The 24,692-nt window shown below is 49.5% G+C and overlaps 1 protein-coding gene across 1 annotated transcript in view; it reads right to left on the bottom strand.

Annotated features, from left to right (window-relative positions):
- The window catches only part of LOC120790327 (phosphodiesterase 4D interacting protein), a 38,739-nt gene extending 30,463 nt beyond the window's left edge, over positions 1 to 8,276 (bottom strand). Inside the window, 9 exon segments of the mRNA XM_040127720.1 lie at positions 582 to 761; positions 842 to 979; positions 1,706 to 1,801; positions 2,108 to 2,266; positions 2,397 to 2,606; positions 2,811 to 2,903; positions 3,096 to 3,215; positions 3,384 to 3,521; positions 5,830 to 8,276. Of these exon segments, the coding sequence (XP_039983654.1) occupies positions 582 to 761; positions 842 to 979; positions 1,706 to 1,801; positions 2,108 to 2,266; positions 2,397 to 2,606; positions 2,811 to 2,903; positions 3,096 to 3,215; positions 3,384 to 3,521; positions 5,830 to 7,098 (2,403 nt within the window). The 5' untranslated portion in view covers positions 7,099 to 8,276.
- Between the last annotated feature and the right edge of the window lie 16,416 nt (positions 8,277 to 24,692).

The raw sequence follows: 24,692 nt of genomic DNA, 5'->3' as shown, positions 1-24,692 counted from the left end.
CGGTGAGGACCTTGAAGACCACCTGGTCTTCATGGTGCCTTTAACTGTGCGTGTTTACATTTCAGTGCCGTTTTAAATCCTGTTATGCAAAGATATTCAATCCGACCATAAAGCAGCAAAGTTGTCTCTGATCCGTTTAAGAAAATTTCCCATATTTTCCAACCTGGGTCTCATTCTCATAGGTAGCTAGGCTCCCCAGACAGACTTCAGTTTGACTTGACTCGGTTCAAACGCTGAGATTAGGCCCCTTGACTAGCCATCGTGCCGAACTGCGTAGGGACCTTCTGGCTAACGAACTAGCGACCTATTCATCTGCAGCCATAACCAACATGCATCAGGTATCGTCATTTCAGCATGAACCTCGCACGGAGACATTCTGGATAGCAGTGCGCTTTTATTTTGAAATAAATGCACCACGGCTAGAGAGTTGAGCCCATGATAAGCTCTCACATTATGGGCTGAGTGCTGACACTATGACCTCTGACCCATTTTTTTCTGCAGCCGCGCAGTTCTTCGTCTCAGGCCGAGGACCAGGTCATAACTGATGGTACCGTTTGGGTAAAGGCATTTCCTCTCTGTACCTGTGCCTCCTGCGTGCGAGCGTGCAGCGCCGCCTGCAGCTGGCTGATGATGGCGTCTCTCTCCCTCAGGATGCGGCTCCGCTGCTCCTCGCTCTCCTGCTGCTGCCGCTGAACGTTCCTCCAGGCGTCAGACACCTGCTCCAGCTCCAGAGCCTTCCCTCGCACCAGCACCTCCAGGCTCTGACACACACGGAGCGAGTGTTAGGAGCAGTCAACAAGTCAAGGAGAGGAGAGGTGTGTTTCTGTGTGTGCGCTCTTACGGTGATGGTCTCCTCATTGTTGGCCAGGACGCAGCGCTGCCTGTCCAGGTCTCTCTCCTTCTCCCTGAGCAGCAGCTGAAGCCGACGAGCCTCCTCCTCTTTCTCCTCCACGCAGCGGAACTTTTCATCCACCGCTCGCTGCAGATTGACCCAGAAAAAAGTGTCAACCATCACCGAACCTGACAGTTTTTGGGTTTGGACGGCCTTAACCGAACCCCAGCCTGGGGCCATATTCACAGAGGATCTTACCTGAACCACCAGGAGTCCTCCTGATGGCACTAACGTGTACTGAGGACTGGTTGACCCTGTTGCTATGAATGACGCCATGTTTCATAAACGAGTTTGCTCACACTCTTTACACACACACCATTGAGTTTTTCTTTCAGATTGGTCTTATTTTATGGGTCTAGACATCTGCCTGGTAGTTTTACGGCGCCACTTTGGTTGTTTCTAGTATGAAATCTAGAAATTTCATTTATGATTTCTATCACTTTCAAATTCTGATTTGAGGCCTACTTTTTGCATCTTCTCTCTTAGGTTGTTTATCTGGAACAAAAATATAAATAAATAAATACATTTGTTCGTCAATAAACGTTACAGGAGCCGGAGGCACCGATGATTTCTTTAATAAAAAGACAGACGCCGGTCTGGATGAAGACTTGCATTTTGTCTTGTCAGAACTGGATGTGGTTTTGTTCTTTTTTTTTTAAATTTGATGTTAATTTGATGTTTGATGCTGAAAACACAAGGCGCGTACACAGTGCAGGACTGAAACTCCAGCTGAGGGACAGGGTGTAACTCACGGGAGCTCCCGGGACGTACTGAATGACAGCTGAAGCCTCGGGGAGCGTGTGTGTCGTTTACCTCCAGAGCTCGATCTCTCTCCTTGATCCGCTGGCGGAGTTTCTGAAGCAAGGAGTCCCTCTTCTCCATTGGATCCTCCAGCAGCTCACAGTAGTCCTGATGGACCAGAGAAAATCCGGGGTTAGTCAGCTGAACGCGACAGGCTGACATACCTGTCGAGATCCCTTCAGCGGCTCATTTATTTCTGCGGCGTCGCTTCAACTCAGTCTGAGTTGAGCTTTCTTGCAGGATCTAGTGGTCATTGGAGGAAGTGCAGCTTATTCTCCTATTGCGGCTGTACTAGCAGCACGTTCTGTATTTGTGACGTGTGAATGAAACCTATGAATATCTGTGGGTGTGGGTGTAGATCCGTGTTTAGGAGTTGTTCACTGTATGCGGTTTGTTTGTTTGAGCGTGTCCGACCTCCACCAGCCGTTCTTTGGTCTGTAGAGACGTCTTCAGCTCTCTGATCGTCTTCTCCCTCTCCTCCTTCTCCCTCTGCCTCTCTAGCTCGTCCTCTCTCAGCTGCTCCCCTCTCTCTTGCAGGGCCGATCGAGCCTTCCCCAGAGCCGACTGCAGCTCCTGAACATCGCGTACAAACACACGACATCACATACGTGTCAACGTAAAGCGCCAAGAGCCGAGATGCGAGGTGATACTCTCCAGGAAATCGAATCGGCGGATCGTTCTGTGCTAGGAATCCTTTTCTCACCTGGTTGTGTCTCTCTGTCTCCCTCCTGGTCTGCAGCGCCCCCTGCAGATCTTGCTCCAGCCTCTGCAGGGCCCGGCTCAGGTCCTCCCGCGTTCTGGCTGCCTGCCGCTGCGCCCGCTGGCCGGCCTGCAGCTCCAGCTGAGCTTGGAAGAGGGAGGCCTGCAGAGCCAGAACTTCGCCCTGACCTCGAATACACTCGGCCCCTGACACCTGCAGGTAGAACCCAGCGAGGGAGGAGGATAAAGGAAAAGGAGTGAAATGTGAGAAACAAGTAGGAGCCACTAGCTACTTCTGAGGGCATGGCAGACATTCCTGCAACCTAGTGTATCGCAGAGGTCGTCTGTCTGTACAGTCTGGGAGTGATCTGTCGGAGCTCCACTTTGGTATCAGTCAGTGTCAGCGTAGAGCACAAACCTGCAGCTGCTGCAGCTGGCTGCGGTTGGCGAGCTCTTTGAGAGAACACAGCGTCTTATTCTGCTCCTCAATCACCCTGTTCAGCTCTGCAGCCTGCACACACACACACACACAGACAACACTGGTCAAGTCTGAAACACTGCATCCTTCTGTCCATCCTCTCTTTTCATTCCGTGTCAGAATGTGTTCCTTCCCTCCTTCCCTCCAGTTCCGCCCTGCCCCCCTTTATCCGTCCCTCTTCTGTGGTTCCTTCATCTACCCGTCCCTCCCTCTGTCCCTCTCTACCTCTGCCTCCTTGGAGCTGACGTTATCACTGATGTTCTGGATGTTTCGCTCCTGCCGCTGGGCCTCCTCTCGGGTCAACCGCAGTTCCAGCTCCATCTCACCGAGATGCTCCTGCAGCTTCTACACACACACACACACAACTGACTCAGTACAGAGCTAATTTTAAACAGTCTGGAACACATCTTGATTTTATCAGCCCTTGCTCATCGATTTAAACCTGGTTTCAGTTTTCTGATTTGATTCATTTGAGGGCAGGTCTGGGTGGGGGTGAGGGTGGTTTGTTTGTACCTGGTTCCTGGTCTCGCTCTCTCTGATCTTGGCCTGCAGTGAGCGGACCTGGTCCTGGGCCTTCTGCAGCTCCCCGACACACTGACCTGCAGCACTCTCGTACTGACTCAGCTGACCCTGCTGCTCGTCAATCAGCCGCTGAAAAACACAGGAGGAGCCGTGTCAGTGCAGGAGCAAAATACAGGAGGTCATGGCAGACACCCAAGCTGAAACAGCCAATTCAAAACTGATCGTTTTGATCATCAATTGATCATTTTAGTCAGTCATCAAGTCCAAAAACGTTAGCTGACAACATCTAGAAAACGCTAAGATTACGTTGCTTTTCTTTGTGTCATATTGTTCTGAAACGAATACTTTAGGGTTTTTTTGGGTCTGTGACAAATCCTGAAATAAAAGTTTGGACTCGGGCATTTGTGGTTTCTTTCTTAATTTAACAGCCAAAACAATCCCAACAATAGTTGACAGATGAAGTAGGGGTTTGTAGATGCAGCTCCCAGCTATACATAGTGCGTTGTCCGCGCAGCTGTTCCTGCGGGTGATCGAGTGAAAGTGGAAAGTGACGTCGGCTCGCTCTTGGACGACTTCCTGGGGAAGCAGCTGTCGCCACGGATGCATGTTGTTGACTTCCGTGTTTTTGTTTTTCCAGGACTCTGTGATGACATGTTGAAACTCTGCCCTTTGGGACATTATCGGTTGTGGGTGCAACCTTTCCCACAGCTGTTTCAGCCGTGTCCCAAAACATCACCGGGTCAAATTATAGAGCGGTGAAAGAAAAATAGAGAAGAACACAAGAGCTAAGGCTTTATTTGATGGCTCCAATAATAAATAAATAATAAAGTCCTCGGTAATCTGGTATTAATTATATGGAAAAAGAACAGTTTTGTGAACAGTTCACATGGTAATTCCAGCTCATTTATTTGAATTTTAAAGAGAACCTCGGGAAATGAGTTAGTCTATGCTATACGGTACAGAAAGCGGTTGTTTATTTCCAGAGAACTTCCCTTTAAGCCCAAGTGAATATTCATGTGTTACTGGAAACTCGGTTCTCCCCGTTTCTTGAAATGTGTGCTTGTCTGGGTGACTGCACCAGCTGGACGGCGCTTTCCCAGCAATTAGCATCCCTGCTCAGGACTCACAGCTGCACGATAATTCCTTTCGAGGACGTTATTGAGAAATTATGACCCGTGGCCACAAGCCCCCCAATCGGAGAGCAGCCCGACACAGCGCTGAAAAGCCTGGTGAATGAGCGCTGAAAAAGGAAGCAGCACGGAGACAGCGTCAGGGCCTTGGCCAAGCCTCAGTAGCTGAAACCACCTCCTAACGCTCTAGTTTACCGGGGATTCGTCAAGCAATCTGACCTGCCTCGTGGCAGACGCTGTTCACTGATACAGAACGTGGACGAGCTACTGCTTGACCCACTTCGGCTCCCTGTGACCCGCGGTTAACCCCGAAAGGCTGCCGTTATCGAACGGCGCGAAGGAGCCCTTGGGAAAATTTCCGCGATTGCCAAATCCTGATACAGACCTCTGGTTGGACGCAGCGATTTATTTCACCGGAATCTGGGTTTAAACAGTCCGGAGTCTTTAGCAGAGTAGGAACGGCCTGAGGGTAATTTTCCTCGTTCGTACCAGTGCGAGGGCCATTGTACAGCCTGGCATCTGTCCTCATAGCAGACCAGCACACCGGCGCATAACAGACTATAGCAGAGCCGTCTTGTCTCACGCTGGCCCACAGGCGAAATAATCATTAACATGACAGTGCAAGTTATGAAGCTGGGTCAGCCTGAGCGTAGCCTTCACACGGACCGACTGCTGCTGCGCTTGGAGACCGTTCCCGTGGCAACGGAGGCGTTGCTAGGAAACCCACCACGAAGGGTATTTGTGCCCCCTGAGAGGGTAACGGAGGCGCCGAGTGCGCTCGGCTCCGTCGGCGGTGAAGGAGATGACTAAGACGGACGATCCGAAGGATTTGACTGGATGGCAGCCGCACACCAGCGGGGGATTAGTTGGTCGATCTTCTTAAGAGGTGGTGTTGAATTGTGCTTCAGCTGGACCGAGCCTGCATTTGGGCCTCAGGTTTGACCAATTTCCACCGAGAATCCCGCTCTGAGGATGCTGCTGATTACGTTTGAGATAAGACCACTGTCACTTCCCCTCATCAAAAATTAGAAACTACAGACTTTTTCACTGCAATCTAGGTTTGTAATAGTTCAGTTTTTACTGCGATTTCTGCCTGGTTTTTTTCCCCGATCCATTTTCCCTTTTGTTAGAATTCAAAAGGAAAAAGAATATTTTTTAAAGGGGTACTCTTCCATAAACATGGAGACTTGCTAAAGGCTAAAACTGCTGGGTCCCAAAAACACTTTTAATCAGCCCCTACCAGCCTGTTTTTACAGGCCGAGCAGCGCTCAGCATGACTCTGAACTACACCGTGGCTGCCGAACTACCTGCTGAAAGCGGAACGGCCCGCACCGAACATAGTCATCCAGCCACTGCTCCTCCATCTCTGCCAGATCCACCTGCAGGTCCTGCTGTGGACACGGGCTCACAACCTCCGGTACAGACTTGTGGGGGCACAGTTCACTGTCTGCTGCCCCTCCACAGGGTGACCTCAGCGGGACGGACGGAGGCAGCGAAAGGCCTTGTTCCAGTTTGGCTTTGACCAGAACTGGGAGCTTGCTGCCCCTTCGAGGCTTCACTGGCCGGTACTCCCAGCCCCGCAGGAGGCTCAGCGTCATCTCAAGCCCAGAGAGGGAGGTCTCACTGGGGGGTTTGTCCCATCGAGTGTCCCGTTTTGCTGGAGCATCCTCGGAATCTTTCTCCGGTTCAGTTTCTTCCCTCTCTTTGTGACTGGCAGGCGGGCAACTCACGTCCACGGCAGTGTTGAGAGATTCTACAGAAGACGCTGGGCTGGGACTCGTCTGGTCGCGCGCGGTCTTATCGGCGTCCAACCCAGCAGGAGGGGACTCGAAGGCAATGGTCGTAGCTTCAGATCCTCCAGAGGCTCCGGTGGAGTCCTCCGCCCCCTGAGCGCCGGCCGAGTAGCGGGTGGACGGCCCGCAGGATGTGCTCCTTCGCCCAACCCTGCGAGGCACCTTGCACACCGCCTCGTAGTCAGAATCGGCTACGCGCAGGGCCGCGCAACCCCTGCACCTCCGCGGCTTCTGGCCGGAAAGGGAGTCTCCTCCTGGGCAGTGGTGGTGGTGGTCCAGGGTGGGGTCTTCCTTATCAGCCCATGACTCATACACAGAGTACGCCAGATCATGCTGAATCATATCAGAGTATCTCACATCCTGCAGGGCGGACAGATCCACCACTGGGGCGTCTTCAGACCCCCCCTCAGTCCCGACAACCCCCACACCCTGCCCGGCCGGAGCCGCGTTCCCATCCTCCGCATTGTTCCTCCGGTACAGCCCTCCGATACACTGCCTCAGCCGATCTCTCTCCAGCAGCAGCTTGTGGAGGCGCTCCAGAGACAGGGCCTCCACCCGGGCGATCACCGTGTCGAAGCGGTACATGCGGTCCAGCATGAAGGCGCACTTGGAGCAGGCGAACTCCCCGCGGCCGTCCCGGGTCAGCTCGCGGCCCAGAGCGTGGGAGAGCAGCACCTGCAGGTTGAGCTTGGCCGCCGGGTGGAAGATCCATCGGCGCTGGTTGCCGCAGAGCTCGCGGGCGCAGATCCTGCACGCCTCCTTCATCCTCACCACGTCCAGCATCACCACGGACAGTGTGCCAACGGTCGAAAGCACAGGAGCGGCTTGAAAGTCAGCGGCTGTGATGTGAGAGTTTCTTCAGGGCGGAGGTTCAGAGTAACCTTAAATCGCTGACTTTCTGCCTGGGGTTTGGTGCAGCCGTTGTGGCTCATTCATCCAAACCAACACACTCGGAGGTTTTCTAGAGGAAAGGAGTTCAGTTTCCTGACGAGTCCTGCACGGCGATGCTCTCGCCATCCGTCAGCTTCCGTCCTTCGTGTTCCGGCGCTGGGTCCTGAGCCGCTGTCATCTGCAGTTCAAGTTTCTGGAGTTTACTTTTTAAACTGGACAAAGGCCACTTGCTGAGGAAGGACGCTCCAGAGCAGCCACCGAATGGACCTCGGGGTGCGACTGAATTTTTATGATTCAATCTGGAGTTCAATGTTTTTGCCTTTAACGGAAAGTTGACTGCTGAAAGAACAGGAGTGGATGTTAGGGACTTGATGAAGGTACACGTGTCCGATTCGCGTGCTCCGAGCGGCGATTAAACGGAACCAGACGCGCCTGGCTGCAGAGATCGCTCGTGTGGCCCGTCCAGACTTTCTTCCTCTGACCGGCGGGAATCCAACGGGGGGGTCACTCGACGGTGCGGGTCAGACCGGGACGCCGCGCCAGCATCCGTCCTGGGCCTTCGGATCCGGAGGCACCGGATGACCTGACGACACGGTGACGGAGGGCGGATGTGAGTGAATCTCTGTGTCGCGCGTCACGGTTTCACTTCCTCGGTGGTCGAGCCGAGCTCGCGTGTTGTCAGATCGACCCGGGTTTTTATTCGCCGTCGTTATGTCCTGATCGATCCCGCCGCAGAAACGATCTGACGCCGATGTCACCGCTTCATTTCCTGCCTTTTAAATCAATGACCGCTATTTACATGACAGCACCCGCCCCCCCCTCCCCTCCGGCGGCAGCCGCCCGCGTTATAATCCGACACGAACACGGAAAAAAAAAACGCCAACAACAGCTGATCTCTCCTCGTCCACGGTTTTGGATGTTCGCAGATTCACCGGAGTCTGTCCGCGTCCCCGTCCCGGCCCCTGCCCACCGGCGGCGGCCTCATCAGCTGAGGATGGAGGGAGAGGCTGTCAGACGTCCGGCCGCTTTCATAACGGGAAGACGAAGATCCTCTACCCGCCAGACGATGCCTCACTCGGCAGCTTTAGCCGGTCCCGTCTGCAGACGCGACTGTTGCCTGTATTTCACGTGCATATATGATATTGTCCAGAAAGAAAGCTGAACGCAGTGACCCCGAGAATACCATGTGTCTAAAACGGTCTCATAATAATAATCTTAGTCGCCCTAAGTGTCTTAAATGTGTCTGAAAGTTTGATTAATTTCCAGATTTCTTTATTTTATCGTTATTCATCGCAATGATTCCTCTAAAACATTTACCCCCCAAAAAAGGACAAAAGCGTGTGAAACACAGGGGATTTCCATTTCCACGTTTGAGCCTTTTGTTTAAATCGTTGAACATTTCGAGTTGAGGCTGATGATGTGAACACGGGTTTTGTCGGTGAAGGTTTAAAGCCGGTGGATCCTCGTGTCGTAAGCGACTGCGGAGCCGCACTGAGACGAGGCTCGGGTTCCTACGCCGTCACCTTCTCTCACAGACTCCAGTTCGTTTTGTCTCTTTTCTGTCCGGTCGCGGATATCGGGGTAGGAGTGAGACCTCTCGCGGGCCGCCCCCCCCCGACTGAGCCAAGTTCGCAGGGTGTCCTCGGCCCCGCCCTTCGACGCACCGTCCGCGCACCTCACGCACCGATCGGCCACAGGTGAGCGGCCGACGCCTCCGGTGGTTTCCTGAATGCAGACACGGGACTGACCGGGAGTGGAGCCAGTGGCTTTTTAGACCGGACAAATGCTCGTTGTTGTCGTTGTGAGCTACGTCTTTAACGAGGCTTTGTACCTACTGACACATATATACAGACGCATCCTATCATCACATATATCTGTTACATATATATAACAGTGCTACTTGTTGGTCAGCCCTCATCACTGCTCACTGCACATTTTGTCTGCCTAATTAAAACCTCTGCACGCAGCCTCCAGGTGCTGAGGCCAGGAGGACTCCTAGGTGCTGAAATTCAGTGGGTTCATTTCTCTTTCCTCGCAGATCGTTAGTGTCAAAACATTTTGTGACAACTTGTTTAATTCAAAATATAACACTCTCTGCTTCCATAAAGCGCTCTTGTGTCGGCGCGACTCTGGAGGCCTGCGTGCGGGGTGCGGACTGAGCGTTTTCCTTCGGGTTCGTTAAATTCTCTGAATTGTCAGCGTGGAATGAGTCCACGCGTCTCTCCCAGGGGCACCCAGTCCCCCGTGCGGCCTTCACATGCATGTGAGACAGCCTGAAAGGGGCGGGGGGGGGGCAGGCTCTCATTTCCCTGGAATTAGTGTCAGTGAATCGCACGACGCTTTCACCGAGCAGCAGGACTGTGCTCTTGAAAAAGCTGATGTCATCGCCGGCAGACACTTTCGGGACCTTTTTCCCACACACTCACAAAAACACCCGTCTTCATCTGTCTTTTGTTATCGCAGCAGGCTGGGTTTGCTGTTGATACGAAAGTTCTCACATCTGATTTGTGTGTGTGTGTGTGTGTGAGGGTGGACCACCGCTGGACTCACTGACTCTCTTTTGGCCCTGACTGCGTCCACATTTGTCACCCCTACAAGCCTCTGGAGACACGACACCAAAACACCCATCGGCTGGAACGAGGCCCGCAATCAAAAATCAATTAATCCTAATCAGAGATAAGTGCCAAACACCGCCGACGGGCTGCACCCGCTGTTTATTTATCCGAGAGTCGTAGAAATACCGAGGTGTGACAGCGGGGGATTAATGCTGAATCCGACAGAAGAGGTGTCTCCACTGGTTTTCTTCTCTCCAGCGTCTGGCTCGTGAGTTTGCCAAGCGAACAACCGATTCCTTCTGTGCACGACGCAGCCATCTCGTGAAACGAGTCTGTGTGGAGCAGCCAGCAGACAGTGAGCTGATTATGATCAGAACTGGCGTCAGCGAGGGGAACTCGGGCTCAGATTTGCAGGACCGCGCCGTACGTTGTGTGCAGTGACCCCGATCCTCCGGTGTGACTGCTGGTGCGGGCGAGCAGGGGGCCAGGTCGGCCGCCGCCCGCCGGTCACCGTGGGGAGGCGTCCGAAGCCAGGCCCCGACGATGCCGTTGATTAGGGTGTATCGTGTAGGCCAGGAAGGCCTGAACTGAGCCAGCTGAGCTGCCGTACGCTCTACGTTTGCATGTCGATCTAAAATCACATTAAGTGTGAAAATCACTTTTCTTAAAACGTGACACAAAAACTTGTAGTTTTCACTGAACATTTTTAATGGCCTGAGCATTATTTGTTTCCCCTATTGTATTTTCATTTTCTCATTTTATTGTTTTTATTGTATTTTCCTACTTTTTTAAAAATATAATATTATATTTCCTTTTATTTTTTACTTGGCTTTTTGTCTGTTAACCGTATTGTTAAAATCTCGTCGGTGTTCTTACGTAAAGAGTCAAACGCACCCATACAAGAGGTACAAGTACTCACTCTGAGTTTGATCCATTTTAAAGTTAAAGGAAAAGTTAAAGTTTAGAGATGCAAAGTACCCACAGCTGACAGAACACTGTGGTAAACTACCGTCCTCTTCATGCCGCACCCATACTGGGTGTGCAGCGCTGATTAGGTAACACTAGGTGGAGCTGCCCCTCTAGGAACTCGAGAGGAGGAAGGGTGCGAGTCAGACGCCGCCTCCACGTACACACACCCGCAGTCTCATAGGCTGGACTGACCACACAAACCGAGCGAAACCAGTCAGCGAATGTGTCGTTGCGAGAGTGGGTGACGGGAAACAGATCTCGGTCACACACAGTGCTGGGTGACCGGGTTTCCTACCTGCATCTGGGCGTTGGCTCTGCGACCATCCTGAGTCTGTGGGGAGAAAAGAACATTTGTGTCACACGGACAACACACTCTTAAAACTGAACAAACACGTGAATTGAACGTGACATTTTTTCCGCTAAAAGGGCTGCTGTCACGCCACCCGCCCCACCGACCCCACCCGTCCAGACCATTTCCCATCCGGGCATACTATTTATTGACGGGATACATGTCGTACGCCGGGACCACATCCAGCAGCGGTATCGGGTAACAAGTCCAGTGTTTAGTGAAAGCAAAAATAAACGGTCTGCAGTGGCGATGGGGGAGCTTTTGACGTGAGTCCCGGTTTCAAACGGACGGTAATCCTCACTGGGAAGTCATTACATCCTCTCTGATGACTGCAGTAAAGGCAGGTAGAGAAAAAATGGCCATACTGGGATATCCTCGTCAGCCAAAACACGCACGCATTTTCGTCCTCGTGCTGGTGTGCGGCTCCTCCGCTCTGCCAAAGTTCCACTGACCCACATCTGGATATAAAAACAGTTTGAAATCTGGACCCAGAATGCTTAGAATAGAGCGATGGGAGAAGAGGAGGGAGGAGGGTGACCAGCGAGGAATTCGGCCTGCACCCGGCTCACCTGACTGGGTCGCGTTCAGGGCCCGGTCTTGAGGCCTCGACCGGGTCCCGTATCTAACGAGCTGCTGGAGGTGAACTTTGGGATTTAAGTTAAAGTAAAAATCCTGCACTTTCTCCTCCCTGCTGTTGATAAAAGCTCCAAAGGTCTCTTTCGTCGGTTGAGACGAGTCTGCTCGGGTCTTAGACGGCTGCGATAGGTCTGCACCTTCTAAGACGTATTTTGGAATCATGAGGAACGCTACGGAGTCTGCAGCGAGCCTCTAAATGTGCTTTAACTAAATTACACTACAAGTTTTCACATTTCACAGAGGTGCAAGGGACAGAACGGAAGCTGGTGTTGATTTTGTTTGCAACGTATTTCCATTTCCATCCATCGTTTTCGGCTGCGCTGGTCAATGCGGCGCGCAGCCTGAAATTTGAGAGGGGGCGCGTGTGTGCGGGCTGTGCGATAGGTATGTTTGTGTGCCGTATTGTTTGGTATCGGTTTCTAAATGCAGAAGCGGTGCGGACGTGTCAAAAATACCTCAGCTCCCCGCTCTTTCTTCTTCTGAGAAGAGGAAAGGTCGCGAACTTTGACCTCAAGCTCCTCGACCCGGAGACCCAGCGAATGTCTCTGCTGCGTCAACTCCTCGATCACCCTGAGAGAGAGAGAGAGAGAGCGAGCACAAGTCAAGATGGTCAAAGCTGCAGGGAGATCCACACATCTAAGTCCTGACGCTCTGCTGGCGTCAGTTACAATACGCAGGGCAGAGCTCTGGCTCTCTGTTCCAGGCACGTGACTGTTTTTGACAAGGTCAGTCGATACCGGTGGCAGCAGCAGTATCCGAGCCAGCAGAGCTGCTGGGAATAGCACCGATATCAACGTGACCAGCTGACGCCGTGCAAGTCCAAGGCGATGTCTTCCGACTTCTTGCTTCGTCCGACCAACGGTCCAAAAGTTTTCCTCGTAAAGTTCTCTGTAAGTGTAAGTCAGTCACCTGTCTTTGTCCGCCAGGGCCTGCTGGGTAAGCGGTCCGCCGGAGCCTCCGCTCTCCTCCATCCTCTCCACCATCTCTCTCTCCAGAGCCAGACAGCGCCGAGACTCAGAGTCCGCCAGCGAGGCCATCCGCTCAGCCTCACCTCGCGCCAGCTCGGCCTCCTGAACGCAACACGGACAAATCAATGCGAAGACACTTAGAGTTCGTCCCTCAGAAATCTCCTAGATGATCTTGTTTAAATGATAATTCTGGGTTTTTACAATGTCTACTCATTTTTGTGGTTCTGGCCGTCATTTCTATCACTTCTCAGGGCCCATCAGTGAGTGTTGGCGTGTGTGTCTGTACCTCTTGCAGCAGCTGAACTTTGGTTTCCAGGATTTCTTGCATGTGGCCGATCTCCTCCCGCCGCTCCGCCAGGCGACGCTGCAGCTCTGCTTCATTCTGATTGGACAGGCTGTCTGCTGTCAGCCTATGGCGTTGCAATGTTCGGAGGAGACGTTGTTTACAAAGGAAACAGAAAAAATAAAACGGAACATCTGGTCAGGAAGAATGAGCGCGTTCAGAAGACAGGATTTGTTGAAGCTTTAATAACCGGACTAGTTTGCTCTGATAACAAACAACTGTCATTTAATTATTGGCAAGAGCTCACGAAAACCTCCATTCAGGCTGAGTAAGACGTTACGTGAACATCTGTTGTACATGTTGCTCAGTGAGTTACATCAGTATTAAAATATGTGTAACTAAGTAGTGTGTACAGTATATGCAGGATCTACTAATTGATCTGTGAATCGGCCTGAAGTTGTCTTGTAGGACGGTTTGAAGGACAGTTTGGCCGCAGAGAAGCCTGGAATCAGTCGATAACTCACACAAGCAGTAAAAAAAAAAACGTCTTCTGAAGCAGATGGGTTTATTTCGTCGGCTTCTTTTCCCCTGAAGACTACAGACACTCCTGATTTATCCACGCCTGGTTCACCTAGATCAGGGTATCAATGACGGGCCTAAACCACAGCTTTTAAATATTCTGGCGTTTGCCGTGTGCAACAGTAGGCCAATGCCAGCTTTTAACGATGTTAGCAGAGGAGGTCTGCGTTTCAGGCAAGGTGGCCCCCTCCCACGGTAAGGATCTGGATCCACACTTAAAACGAAACCACTCATTCCTTAGAACACGGTCTAATTTGTTTGCACCGTATTTGATATTAAACTAAAATCCCTTCACTGGTTTTTGTAAATATCCCGCTGAATAGCAAAGACGCACACGGAAGAGAAAGCGTACGCTCGTCGGCAGAGGAAATTACAAGGCTGAGCTGAGCAGCGTGAACTTTGTCTCCAGGGGAAAAGTCTCCTGATCCCTTCTGAGGAACACGGTGGAGATTATTATGGTGTAGTATGGGTCGTCTGTCACTGCTCCACCACTCAGCACCTTCAGCACACACTCAGCTTTTCTGCCTCACATCTTTCAGTCAGGCTCCGTTAATAGCTCTAATGATAAACTGTGGCCAGAGAGTTTATTTATGAAACAGCAGGGCACAGAGAGAGAGTGAGAAAACGTCTCAGCTCTGACCCCGAACCCCACAGTGACTCGCACACATTTACTCTCCTCACAGGCTGGAATGTCCTGCCCCTTTTCATTGTTTTGACAAACTAAATTGACCGATCGAACTAATCGCTGTCCATAGTGCGTGATAACGCCGTGTTGCTGAGCCCACGGGGCTGTTCGTTAGGAAAACCGTCAGGCGAAGGTCAGGATTCTGCCTTTATTTCTTAAATAAGTGCGACGAATGGAAAATAACCACACAAATCTACAAAACGAGCTAATTCAGGTGTTGAGCCCAAATCCACGGTTTCAGAACGTCCCTGCTAGTGACAACGCACGTGTCATGTCCGTGGCTCTCTACAACCTGTGGACTCACCAGCTCTTCTTTTCCCTTCAAAATTCAAAGTGCATAATTTCCTCTGCGTGTACTCGTTTAGCACAGAGCACTTTCCCGGAGAAGCACGTGAGTGGTTATATCAAATATAATGTTTCTAAAGATGACAGTCTCAAGGATCACAACTTGAGCTTGTCAGTAAAAAGTCAGTAAAAAAAAAAAGATTACATCCAATGCCGACATTCTGTGTCAGTGCAAAAAGCAGTGTGACATTCATAAAGTACATGTCAGTGAAAAGCGATGCTTTTAAACCAGCAGTCAGCTTTTGTTTTAGCTATCATCCAAAAATTCGCCTTTACAAAAAGCCTGTTTTGTCTTTTCTCTCTAGCCTTATCTGTGCAGGTTTGGAGACACCCGTCTGGGATTTCGGCCTCCGCTCAGGTGTTGAAATGTGGCTTTTAAAATGACTCTTTCTCGGAAGCAGTGTCCACTTTCTACGGAGGAAACTGTCCCTGTGAAAACCGGTGACAGCGAGGTCTGATATCGCAAAGCCCGGATTATTAAAATCACTATTTGCACACTTAGGTATCTTTAAAATTAGGTGAAAAAACATTTTTTTTGGGAACTGACCGTTTAATTAAACTGTGTTTTTGAACAGATTCCGTGGCTTTCAGACTCCTATGATAGTATGATAAGAGTGCGACGAGACTCCGAACTCATCACGCTGCCGCTGTTGTTGTTGGCGAGCGAACTGGCAGAGGAGAGGAGCTGAGGAAACCGATCCACTGAGAGACAGACAGCTGCCTCACAGACAGGTGCTGGAGCTCAAATAGTTCCCGACTCAGCAGCACAACAAGCCACACGGCACCTCTGCCCTTTACTCTCCCCACTCCCCTTCAAAACAAACCCACAGTCGGTCCCTCATCCCCTCTTCGTCCTCTGTCTCAGAACACAGAGTCACTTCATCCGCTTCAAAAGCGTTTCGGTGCCGAGTCCATACGTGGCATTCCTCAGAGCTTAGTCCGTGTTGTGATAGCTAGGTGAGTCTAAAGCCAGAGGGCTCACGTGCGATGAGAGGCCGTTGGGTCCCGAGGGCGACCGGGCTCTGATGTACTGATGGACTCGTGGGAAATAATCAAACTGGCGACGAAAAGAGTGTTTTCGTAGTTCGCAGGCGGGTTTCCCTAAAGGCATGTCAGCAAATCTGTGCAGCACAAGCGGCTGAATTTCTGAAACTGCTTTTGAATATATTTTTCTGAGGCTGTTCTGGAGATGTAATGTGGTGTGGCTGAGTGATTTGTTGGAGACATTGGGCGGTTCAAGACCAGCAGAATGTTTGTCACTGAGAGTGAGGAGAAATACCATGTGCAGGAAGCAGGCAAAATACTCACAGTGCTTTGTCCAAAAGCTGCTGTTTGTCCTCAAGCTCCTTCTTCAGACTCTCCACGTCCACCTTCAACTCAATGTTCTGGAAAAGTAATTCATGAAGGAAAACGATGAGAAGTCGCAGAGAAGAGGTAGAGTAAGATGTCGGAGCTCGTTGTCAACCGTTGACCATGAACATGGCTTTAAAAATCAACGATGGTTTAAACACAGCCTGTTATTAGCATCATATTATTGCTCTCCTAGCCGTTCCAGTACAGGACATACATGTAATGAACTCAGCAGAAGAAACCACTGACTGCATTTATTATGTTATGCAAAACCAAAACCAACATCGTTCTGCACAGTGCTGCAGTCTCACGTGCTGACCTGTATCTCAGTAGATCTATAAATAGCTGGTAGGGATATGAGCACCTGCTGTGTCTGTCTCCTGCCAGGCCCCCCCCCAGTGTAATATCCACCACTCTCCCCTCCCCCGTCCTCCCCCCTGCACCCAGCAACACCACCACTTTTAACTTTTGGCTCTGAGAGCAGCAACAAACTGGACTGAACTGGGCACCAGTCGCTCACGTGCGGGTATCTGACAGCCGTGATTTCGTGTTCTGGAGATCAGTCCGGCCTTACACGGCTCCAGCAGTGAGCTTCATGTCCACGTGCGGCAGGTCAGGTTACTGACATACTGACACGCGACACAGGTGTGCGGCAGTGCGTCCGCTTATCCCACGCAACGTGTATAGAACGTGCATACAGTGTGCACACATGAAATCAACCCAGAGGTGTGTATGCACGGTGGTTACGCACGCATGCAAACAGCGGCCCTGAAGGCTCTGACACGATGTGGGTCGTTGGGTCGACAGAGGCCGATGGAAAACGGGTCAGACTGTTGAAGCAACCATTCTCTCAGCAGTGTATGTAGAACTCACTGTTTTTGTTTTAGCCACTTTTCACTGAGAAAACTGTTTTGTTTTTTTGTTTTTTTTAAAAGGAGCTGGTGAATTTCAACTGTGGTTTCACCCAGGTTTTCTGTTCTCGTGCGCTAAAGAGGGTTTCCTTCTGCTAGCACACTGTCCTCAGGGGCAGCTCCGAAAATGGGGAACATGTAAATACATTGTTGAACACGCTGCAGCTCAATCAGCCTCCTGAAATAATCCATTTTTTTTCTCCATCTGATTTTCTGCTGTTAAACATCCAAAACGAATGCACAGAAAATTCTCCGATTTTTGGCCTTTGTAAGACCTCAAGCTCACGAGATCACACTGTAAACACATCACATAAGTACAGAGAAAGGTTTTTCTCACGTAAAAAAAAGCCCAACCTTACTCAGATTTTGACACTTCAGGCCCCGAGCTGTAAAATGAGCAGCCATGTTCTACTACATGGACGCTCACAGGACGAGAGGGTGCAGGGGCGCTACGCTGGTGCCTGGTCACCTGGCGTGTACGGTGCTTTAACTATTTGCCTCGGTCTCTGTGGATTTTATAACCCTAGACTAGGTTTCTCTCAGCGGGCCAACAGAGCTCAGATATCTGCGTGGCTCATCTGCAATGCTGCTTGCATCTCAGAAATGTATCCAACCTGGCTCGGCATCATCTTGTTCTTTGCTGGTGCAAAACCCCCGTGAAAAACGAGCATGACGCTGAAGATTCCTGTCACCGTAGATGCAAATACAGCGAACTATTAGCATTTTCATGCCGTTTATTTGTGACATGTTCATTTAAGCAGGGCCTTGATTGTCAAAAATCCAAAACATTAAAATACTCCCGTTGCCGTCCGTGCTCCGCGGAGGAATCCGAGGAACGCTCGCGTTCGCCGTTCCACTGGGGAGCCCCCTAGAGGCTGAGAGGCCTAAAGTACGGGCTGAGACAAACTGTGGCCTCTCTGAACAGGTAGAAACTTGTGACTGAGAGGTTGTATGAAGGGCTTCAGAGCCGCCTGTGACCTGCTGCCAGAACGAGTTACTGTCAAAAGCACAGACCTGCAGCTCTGAAAACAACAGGCAGTACACTGCTCCACAGAGAAAACAACTATAGAAATGCGAGTGCATGCAAGAAAAGTGGTGTCTGAATAATTTTCCTGCGTGTGTCAATAGTCCATTCACTCGCAGCTGAAATTTTCTCACTCACCCTCTTGTGAACATCGTCGCTGCTCTCCTCAAACTTCTGCTGGATCTTCTCCTCCAGGAAGTAGATCCTGAGCTTCAGGCTGAAGTTCTCCTTCTTCAGGTCGTTCAGGTGCTGCGAGATAGTGCGATAGCCGCGGAAAGCAGAGTTAGACATGGTGACGGGTCGCTCCTTCGTAAGGGGCATCGCTGCCCCGCATTTAGCAGGGCGCAATATGTGGGACGACAGGGCTGAAGAGAAGCCGAGCTGTCCGACCGAAGGACCAAGCTATGCTGATGATACAGAATATAAATCAGGTCTCCGCTCTCTCCCGCTGTCTCATATCAACAGGCGGGGACAAGAACAGATCGGTGGTCAAAACATCAAGTGGACGTGAGCTCCTCTCCGTGTGGATTTGTTACAGGAGAGTCAGAGATGGCAAACAGGCAGGCAGGAGGGGATTATGGGAGTGGGGAGGGGGGCATGGGGGTGTTTCCTTTTTTACCACGAGGAAGTCATGCCAAGAATCTGAGACAAGAGAGTGTGTGAGTGTGTGTGTGTTGATAACTGGCACAAGTGCTAAGCTGCAGAAGCTTCAGACCCATGAATGTGTGGGAGGCTTGTGTGTGTGTGTGTGTTTTTAATATAACCATTGTTTAATCAGGGGGGTTGACTGGAGATCAAAAGAGACTGTCCTCATCAGAAAAATGACAGCATCGGTCATTTGTTCAAACTCTTCAAACAACCTGTATTTATGCTTTCCTGATGAGGACTGCGGTCTCCCAGAAGCAAAGGCAGATGAAGATTCAGTGTGACGTTACACTGCTGCAGAGACTCATAGGAAGTGAACGGCTGAGTGCTGGATACAGCTGTTTGCATCCTCGCTCCTCTACCAACAGTTGACATCTGTTTCTTTTAGCCGTGACCATAATTTTCCCCTGACCTTAACCAAGTAGATTTAATTGCCTAAACTTTGCCAAACCTTAAACACAGAGGCGACGGATCCAAAACCAGTCACATGAATCTTTTTGTTTTGGAAGACACCGACAAAAGACGTCATCCTGACGACAAAGAAAACTCCTGTGAGTCATTTTGGAAGCCGGTGGCCAACGATCTGTGTTTTTGTTCGGGCTGGGGGAATTTGTCTTGTACTTTTGAAGATTTTTTAACTGTAGTTCTGTGTCTCTCACCTGAGGCGTTAGTCTCACGTCCTCTACCACTGACGGGAGCAAGTCTAACTGATACCGACAACACAGCTAAACACGTAGAAAGATGTGATGTAAGCTGTTTGAGTTACCGTTAAAAAAGAAGAAGTACCAGTGGAGCTTTGTTAAAGACCTCCCGAAAATAACGACGGCTGTGTTTGATTACAGGGAGTGAAAAATCTGACAGGCTCTGTCGTGGTAAATAGAAATCACTGCACAGAGCGAAGCGACCATGTGATCGAGGAACGAGGCCTACGGAGGCCAGCTGCTGAGCAGTGTCCCTCTACTGGCTGAACCAAGGCCTCACTGGGCTGACTGTCACTGACCGCAGCAAATAAAAAGTGAGAAGAAAACAGAGAAAGGGGAACAAGGAGACTGCGGGGGTGGAGCAGTTCAAACAGCGCCAAAAAAAATGCCCTCGCTCCTTTTCACCACCTTCCACCAGCAGGTCGAGCAACGACGGGATGGAGGATTCAAAAAGAGTTTAGAAAACATAACCACAGTGTTGGACGAAATCTGAACCAACACACACACAGAAAAAACACACACACACACACACACACACAAACAGTGTGTTTTTGTGGGATTGACAGATCGTCTGGGTTAAAACTGGGTGAGATCTGATTGAAAAGTGAACATTGTTTAAAGACATTCATGTTACACACCAACCATTGTTTCTTCAGCATTTAAAATGTCTTCAATAGTTGAAATAGAGTCTTTGAAATGCTGAAAAACCCCGCTGTCGAAAAACCTTTCACTAATTCTGGCGCATGTTGTAACGAAGACAAACTACACATCTCGTCACCAGCAGACTCACTAGGAAATGAACTAAAGGAAACTTTACGTTACTTCGCATTCGGAGAACTCAAACGTGCAAGTTAGAAAAGTCTTCCAGGTCTGTTCATTCACTTCAGAGCCAACCAGATGTAATTAAGCTTTCAGCCAAGTCCATGCAACATGACTGCTCTGCATTCCCACGTATCATCCTCGCTCCTAAACATCTCGTGAGTCGAGACCGTCTCCGACCACAGGGAGGGGCTAACACTCCACCCGAGCTCCGAGGAGCCAGGCGCCTCTGCAGATCGCAGAGAGAACTGCAGCGGTCCGGAGGCTATTTAGAGGAGCCGCTGCCCTGCGGCTGTCACTGAGGAATGCTGCCCCGGGAGACGCTGATCGCACATGCAGGGCCGTCCAGCGTGCTGGCACAGAGTATGAGACGGTCTGACTGCAGATTGCAGCCACACACCAGCGTATGGCTGAATGCAGGAACACATGTCGGATGCACATTCTGCACATAGATGCACACGAGAGCCGCCCAGACAGGGGAGAGAATATGTGCAAAGAGTTTGAATGTGAAGCCCGCTGCACGCTTTGTGTTCAGAATTAGAGACATCAAGAGAATATACAAACAAAGGCACACACGCTCAAAATCCTGGCTGGGTGAAGATCTCCACGGGCCCCCCAGCGTTTCATCTCAAAGGGCCCCGGCACGGTTTGTCGCAGACGATGCGTGCTTCGTGGATTTCCCCTCGCCGATCACGTGTAGCACAATTTTTCTTTCCTTTAAAACTGAAATTTGTGTAACAGTGATATAGACCACGAAATTATGACGCGGGATCTGTGTAAAATAACCACACATCTGCTACTCATAGGGCCCACATCTTTCAATAAAGCAACGATAGCTGTCATTTTCCCTACAAAAACGTTTTTTTCATCATTTTCATCCTAATTATTGCCAGGAATTTTAGCCTTTACCAATATCCTAGCAGATAAATTACTGCTCATAAAACATGGCAACAAGACTGTAAAATCTGTGAAAAGATGGGATTTAAATCTATTAATCACAGCTACACTGAGGAACTTCACTTGGTTATTTCTGTCTTTATTTTTGTGCAGCACGGTAAATATTTATGCACGTTTCCTTTGCGTAGTCTGTGAATATGTTTGATTTATCTGAACTTTTGAGGGGAAAATAAAGTCTTTGGATGTAGCAATTACGAGGGATTTTGGTGAAAAAATCAGCACTTGTGTGGAGCCTTGTCTGAAAAAGTGAGTGAAAAAACCTACACAGTCAGTTCACAGTGTTAAAAAAATGCACTCAAGCCCACCAGTCAACCCATTTGGTGCCTATTGTTGGTCTAGAGAGCAGCATTACTTGATTTCCTCTGGAACTGCTTTCCCACTTAACACTATAGACAGATACCTGAGATTTACTAGGCAAATGGGTGTAGACCAATCAGAAGTGAAGCTGTGGGCGCAGCAACCGGACAGACACCCAAAGAGTCTTCAGAGACCCCAAGAGGGTCTAACTACCGACTACTGAACACATCATCCGGAGCTATTTGTCAATAGCCAATAATCAAAAAGGGGATAATGAAGCAGAAATACAGTACCGATATCAGCTCTTTATAACAGTCTCCGCATGACAGAGTTTGGACGCTCAAAACCAGAACAATTCTTTCAAAAATTAGACAAGAGATTTCTCGCTTGTCTTCTGCTTTGGGACATATGCCGTGAGAGGTGATCGATGATTGAAATGGACGGGGAGACACACACACACACGCACGCGCGCTCAAGTGATAGTTTGTTGGCCAAAACAAGGGTGTTAGTCACAAATGCATCACCTACGCTAAAACCAATCCAGAGTCAACGGGAGTTGGAGAAAGGACGCCAACCGCAGCAGCTCATCCAGAGGTCACGCACATAGAGACGGCTGAATTTATTACAAGGAGACGTGCCCGTGACATGAAATCATCCTAATTCTGCAGGACTTTTCCAGCGTCAGAGCATAATCCAATACTAGAAAAAGGAGGAGGAAAAAAAGCAGCATTAGAACTTTTTTTCCAGGCTCTCGCCGCTCTAGCTTTTACGCCGCTGTGTCCTGTTATTCGGGAACAAACTTGGAGCCCCATCATTAGAATCACAAAGTATCAAGTCCTGAAATATCTGGGTATAAGAGAGGAGCCGCATCAGCTATTTTCCACTGTCCCTATCCACATTTTTGTCCGTTCACACGCACCAGTGACTGCTGTTTTGTTGCCATGGCGGCACAGCAGGAGGCAGCCACAACAGTTGACTAGGATTCTGTTTCATCTTCGTGGCGAGTAAGGTTTGAAAACCAGCTCTACAGGAATAGGAGTGTAATTGGAAGTTTGCATGTGAGTGTGTGCGCTCCGGATTGGCAGAGCGCTGGGAGTTTTCCCCCTTTACCGGTAACAGGAGCTCCTTGATGCCAGCTAGCTCGACATTTTCCAGCCCTGCTCTCTGGCGGTGCCAAGCCCCTAATGCAATTCTGCAGGGGGAATGTCTGATTGTGTTTATTGTGCTGCCACGGCTCACGGTAGACATGGCAGTTAAAAATTATAATTTGTAAACCTAATTAAAGCATCAAGAGAGCCACTAAAAATATCCCCAGGAGCTTATTAAAATCATGGACAGAAGAACGGGGACTAATTTACTGAGCGCTGCCGAGAATCCAAATAAAGCTGCCTCAGCTTTGTTTCTTACATACGTCGAGTCAGGTCATTTTTATTTATACCACAGTGCCTTAAAAGAATAGTTCAAGATTTTGAGAAATCAGCTTATTTGCACGTGTCCAAGGTTGACACCAAGATTGATATTAATCTCATAAGTGTATGTTAATTACAGAGCAGGAGTCAGGATGTGGTTAGCTTGAGAAGCAGGGGGGAAACAGCTAGCCGGGCTCTGTCCAGATTTCGAAAATACCCCTCCCAACACCCCTGCAGCTTCACCGCCTAACACCGTCTATCTTGTTTGTTTAATCCATACATGAAACTAATTGTACAAATAACTGTTTGTGGTTTTAGGGGAAGTTTTGCATTGTGCCTGAACAGAAACCAAAGCCAAATCCTGCGGTGACCGACTGGAACTGCCAACTTATATTTCATTCAGATTCAAATTTTATTTTGCCAGAGAAGGAACTCAATAATCGGGCTCACTGTCTGCCACTGTCCTCACCTTAAAAACAAGGTTTCAGTCCTGGACCATCAGGCACCCGGTCGATGGTCTAAAGTCGTGTTCGGACTGACCGCGAAGCCAAAGCCAATGCGTACAAAGTCAACGCGAAGACATCAGTGGACCAATTAAGGCCGAGACACATCCGCACAAGTTGCAAATGCTTCAAGTAGAGTAAAAGATTTGCGGCCGTGCCAGGACCGTACGACTCCAGTCCAGGAACGTATGGACATAACGAGGGAGAGGAGTCTGGAAGAAACCAACGGAAAGAACTGGAGTTCTTGGTAAGTTTTAGGATCAGTGAGCTGTCACACACACGTGGTAAGTACTTGTTTTGCTTGCTAGCATTTGTACAGTTGCTACAAACTTTCAATGTTTGGGGTGAAGAAACATGGACGGCGCAAACATTTGAGGGGTCAACTCTGCACGTTTTCAGCAAGAACTCACCTTAACTCTACATTTTTCACCAGGTGTTTTATTAACAATGTTTTGGTCATTTCACCAACCTGCTCAAAGGCTCAGTAGAAGAGGTCAGTACCAGCCACCGAACATGTGCGGGGTCCTGCAGGGGTCGGGAGGTTTGGATCTCGTGCACCTTTCAACAAGACTTTACGGTGTCCAGGAACTTCTACCGTCTAACTCCCTACATTTTACTTTGCTGAAATTTCAGACGTCTGCTTAAAACTGCAGCATTCCGACGGAAGTCGAGCAGCGATGACTGACACAGTTCAACTGAGGGGGAGCTTGTCCGTCAGGCACTTTGACATCAGGATTGTGTGTTGTTGAGCGTGTCTGCTGGAAACAAAACTGCTAATACAAGACCACGCAGGCCAACTGCTTCTATATTTACTGTAACGTAATAAGATGGAGTGTGATGATGTGAAAGAGTATGAAATCGCTCTGAGACAACTGGCAAACTTCGGAGGTCACGCTCCCGTTATGAGTGAGTATGGCACAGAGACTGAGAGCCGCATTAGTTCTGACCACACACACTGAATCCATATAATTGAGGTTCACTGCAAATGTTCATAATAAAATTACACTCGGTGCCCAGGCCCCTGCAACAGATTACATTACGCTTTACTCTTAAAATAGATTAACAAGGGAAAGAAGACCACGTGCTACTGTTCTCACACTGTTAAGAAAAACTGAAGTTAAATACATCAAGAAACTTTTAACAAGCATGTAAAATATCCCCATTTATTTTTCAGAGATGGAACTATATTTATTTCCATTTTATTTTCCAGTGAAATAATCATTTCTATTCAAACCACAAGACTCGTAATGATGTACAAAACAGTTGGGCCGGCATTCAGAGAAAACTCAGCCCCACGTTTGTGATTTATTTATTAGGAAAATTTATCAAGCAGAAAATTTAAAGACTGGCTGTCTGCAGGGGAAAGCCTGCTGAGAGGCGAGAGGGACCGGGGTGATGTATTGATCTACCGGCTGGAATCAGTGTGGACTGTCGGCACAAATAAAAACTAGAATGTCAAAAAAAACTTCACACATAAAGGCACAAAATATAGTAGTTGCAA

This window comes from Xiphias gladius, chromosome 6 (genome assembly GCF_016859285.1).
Source record: "Xiphias gladius isolate SHS-SW01 ecotype Sanya breed wild chromosome 6, ASM1685928v1, whole genome shotgun sequence".
NCBI classification, from domain to species: Eukaryota; Metazoa; Chordata; class Actinopteri; order Istiophoriformes; family Xiphiidae; genus Xiphias; species Xiphias gladius.
The sequence above is the reverse complement of the archived record's forward strand: the minus strand, read 5'-3'. Positions and strand labels throughout refer to the sequence as shown.